The sequence below is a fragment of the Montipora capricornis genome, chromosome 2 (genome assembly GCF_036669925.1).
Source record: "Montipora capricornis isolate CH-2021 chromosome 2, ASM3666992v2, whole genome shotgun sequence".
NCBI lineage: Eukaryota > Metazoa > Cnidaria > Anthozoa > Scleractinia > Acroporidae > Montipora > Montipora capricornis.
The window spans coordinates 65,915,797-65,919,569 of NC_090884.1; the positions used below are offsets into that span (position 1 = coordinate 65,915,797).

A 3,773-nucleotide genomic window follows, 5' to 3' on the forward strand; every position below is an offset into this window, starting at 1 on the left:
ACTGTTGGACAACAGACGAAGGATGATCGCAGAGAAGAGAATCAGTGATATAATATGGGAACTGCAGATGGACATGGAGCAATCTATGACTTCTGGTAGTGATTTGTCATTAACCTTGTCACAGCCCCACTACCCAGTGGCAAGTAGCTTTTACCAGTGGTCATCTTGACTTTTTGTGTAACAGGATTTGAGCATGGGATTCTCATGGTAATGGCATTATAAAATTAATGTAGCTGTCCATAATATGTTTCCATGTGCAGTTACATTTGGTGATCTTTAATCCACTTTTCGGGATTTTAATAAATTTATCAGGTTCTTAATATGCCTAATACATTTGCAACATTGAAATGACAAATTACAGTCCTATTTGAGCAGAAATTTAACAAGAAAATTTTTAGCATTACTTTCATTTATAATTAACCTGGAACCCTAAATGTAATTTAAGCCAAGTTAAACTTCAAACAATATTGCTGGAGAGCAGTCTCCCTTAGGGTGGAGGTCTTTGATTTGACAGTTCAGCTTCAGATGTCAAGTCACTCCACGCGTTTTTGGGCCACTGGACAGTTCTCGTTAAGCTTTTCTCCGAGCCCACCCATCCCCCTTGCTTTCACTATAAGTATCCTTTTGTTTCCACTGTTAGTTCAGTGTGATGGTGCCTGGTGGTTGTCACTCACAGGGTTGCCATGGGTACCCTGCACGTGATTCACTTTGCTTCGCTCCTTCTCTTTTCAGGCACCATTCCCTAAGCTTTTCTATTGTTGATGAGTTTAACACTTGCCTAAATTGGAATGATAGATGTTTCCAATTAAATTTTATTGCAGTGATAGTATTCAAACTATTCATTTCCATGTACACATTTCTTAGTACATTCCAATATAACACTGTATACTGCTATGTAATATCCAAAGCCTTCTATATTGGTATAGAGGTATGAATTTAAGTGGCTGGCAACAGCTTCTAGACCTTTATAAGGATTACAGTAGATTTTTATGTTTCATTGGAAGCACTCAATATCATGGTATGACACAAATGGCCAATCATTGGTGAACATGTTGTTACCATAGAAACAGTATAACCCACTTAAGAAAACCTCTTAAGGTTAGCTTGAGGTCACTGTTAACTCATAATGAGTTCGGTGATCCAATTTTTTCATCATCAAATTTTAATTAGCTGGGTAATTAAGATGTAATGCTTTGAAAAATTTTTAAAAAATCTTTTCAAGGGATTCTATGCCACCTGAAGTTTTTGGAAATTTAAGGCAGCTTTTTATGTTAATCTGTTGTGTCACAAAAATGGTAACAACATGTTCACAAATGACTGGGCATTTGTTTGATACCATGATTGTAACCAAGACTGGTTATAATGAAACAGCATAATCTACTGTAAGTCTTGGGAAGGGCTAAAAACTGTCGTCAGTCACCTTACCTTGGACATACATCATCATTAATGAGAAATCTTTACTTGTACACAAGCCTGTCAAACTGTTTTGTAATAGCAGGCAGTAAGAGTCAGATGTGTATTCACTGTTAGTGAGGATTAGTTGACTCCAATGTGAAGTAAGCTGGTGGCAATGTGGCAATGTGAAATAAGCTGGTAATACATGTAGGTGGCAAAATTGTTGCTTGTCACCACATTTTGGCAGGGCTGGGTATGCACCATAATAATTACTTAACATCTTAGCCACGTTTAAACATTATGGAGTCATTCATATATCTTTAAAGTTAGTGAAACATCCCACAATGATTGATCAAAGATCAAAATGTTTGAAAACCTAGCATACCTCATCTTATACCAGATTTAAGGTCACACTTTCATGTTTCTTGTTCATGCTTAAATATCACAAATGATAAAGCTTAAAAACAAATACATTGGGCAAACAGCAATATTTTACAAAGCAACACACTATGTAATAAGGTATTGTTTTACAAAAAGGAAATTATGGCATTATATATTATTTGAAAGCTAATGCACTCAGAAAGTGAATTATTGGGATTTACCTGCACGAGTTCACTATAATGAACAAGAAATTTCAATACTGCACTAGGCCACCAAGTGCAGAATTGAAAATTTCGTGTTCATTGTTAGTGAACTCGTGCAGGGAAATCCCAATAATTCACTTTCTGAGTGCATTAACATTTTCATCATTCAAACTGAATACACTGGAAAAAAAAAATTGTCAAAGTTTGAGTCAGCTGAAGCCATGGTGTGATGACAGTGGTATGTTGAATTTACATCATGATAATGACGTCAAGGAGGTTGTTTTGTCGCAACCCAGTATCACGTGGTACAAATCAGCCAAACAGAAAATCGGAATTCCTACAGTGTATGGAAGTTGAATAATAAATGAGGTTATATGTAAAGTGCAAAATGTGTAATTGGACTTCTGTACATTATGCTTTTATTTCCCCACTTAAATGCTCTTCCTTAATGCTCCATTTTTTACACTAATCAAAGTAATGATATATATCTATATAAGTTAGAAAGTGGGACTGTTATTAATTTTATGAACAAAGAAGGGAAGACTGACTAGTAAAAATCTTTTTTTCTAATACTCTGTGTAAAAAAAAGTATTTCATGCAGTTTTCTGGGAAAATGCCACTAAAATGCATGAATAATGCTCAAAAAGCATAATGTACAAAAGCCTATGTGTAATGCGTATATTTTTGCTTAAATTATTAAGGTATTTATTCCCAAGAAACTGAACTTTGAATAAAATAAAAGGGCTCTTCTTCTGGTTTATCTTTCAACTGTAAGTGAAGTTCTGCCAACAATGAACACATAATGAACACATTATTTTAACATCTGTCCCATTGCCAGGGCACACTTCCTTCATTGCAGAAGTATTCCTTGAATACGTCTCGCACACCCTTAGCCAACCTGCTAGCATTGTGCCCAGAATTAGGAACTGGTAAGGGGTTCATCTGGAGCTCTGATGCCCGCCAGGACCCAGGGACCACCTCACCAGTTGAGATGTCCTCCTCATCGGCAAGACCCTTTGGTGAGTATATCTGCTTTGACACTTTGCTAGATCTCAAGAAATTGTGCAGGGTCAAAGCTGCCAAAGTTAGGTCTTCCACAAAGGTAGGAGCGAGCTGTATTGGTGTAAGAAACACCCTCCATCTATTGGCCATGATGCCAAACAGGTTCTCTGATAGACGCCTTGCTCTGCTGTGTCTGTAATCAAAGTAATGATATATATCTATATAAGTTAGAAAGTGGGACTGTTATTAATTTTATGAACAAAGAAGGGAAGACTGACTATTAGTATGATCTTTTTATGGAAAGTCAACATATTCTCTCCAAGTGACCACTTCTATTGGACAACCTCCTCTCTCAATAACCTATCTTTTATCAGCTAAACTCTACAAAAATACTCTTTAAGTATCAAATAATGACTACCCTGCATTCAAAACTACTGCAAGGTAGAATTTCTTAATAGATGTAACAGCTGAATTGTTCAACTTTCAGAACTGTATGGTCCACATTATAGCTTCTAAGTTTAGTAAATTATGGCAGGGACACCACACCATAGAAACCAAGGTTGCAATAGTCCTTTAGTAAGGTTGTAGAAGCCTATAAAAATACATTTCCCTGGGATCTTAATACCTAAAAAAGCCCTGCTCCCTGTTCACCCAACAAAAATGTTGATCACAATATATGGTAACTAAAGTATGTGACCTATGGTTATAATTTTTTGCTCCACACTGTTGTGAGAAACACCATTCAAATGTGAGGATACACTAACAGTTGTTAATATAGAGAGTTTTTGCCCA

At 36.3% G+C, this 3,773-nt stretch overlaps 1 protein-coding gene across 1 annotated transcript in view; it reads right to left on the reverse strand.

The window, feature by feature from the left end:
- Positions 1–1,224: 1,224 nt before the first annotated feature.
- The window catches only part of LOC138031701 (uncharacterized), a 4,996-nt gene continuing 2,447 nt past the window's right edge, over positions 1,225–3,773 (reverse strand). The window contains exon 2 of the mRNA XM_068879345.1: positions 1,225–3,174. Coding sequence (XP_068735446.1) covers positions 2,796–3,174 — 379 coding nt within the window. The 3' untranslated portion in view covers positions 1,225–2,795. The remainder of the gene's footprint in view (positions 3,175–3,773) is intronic.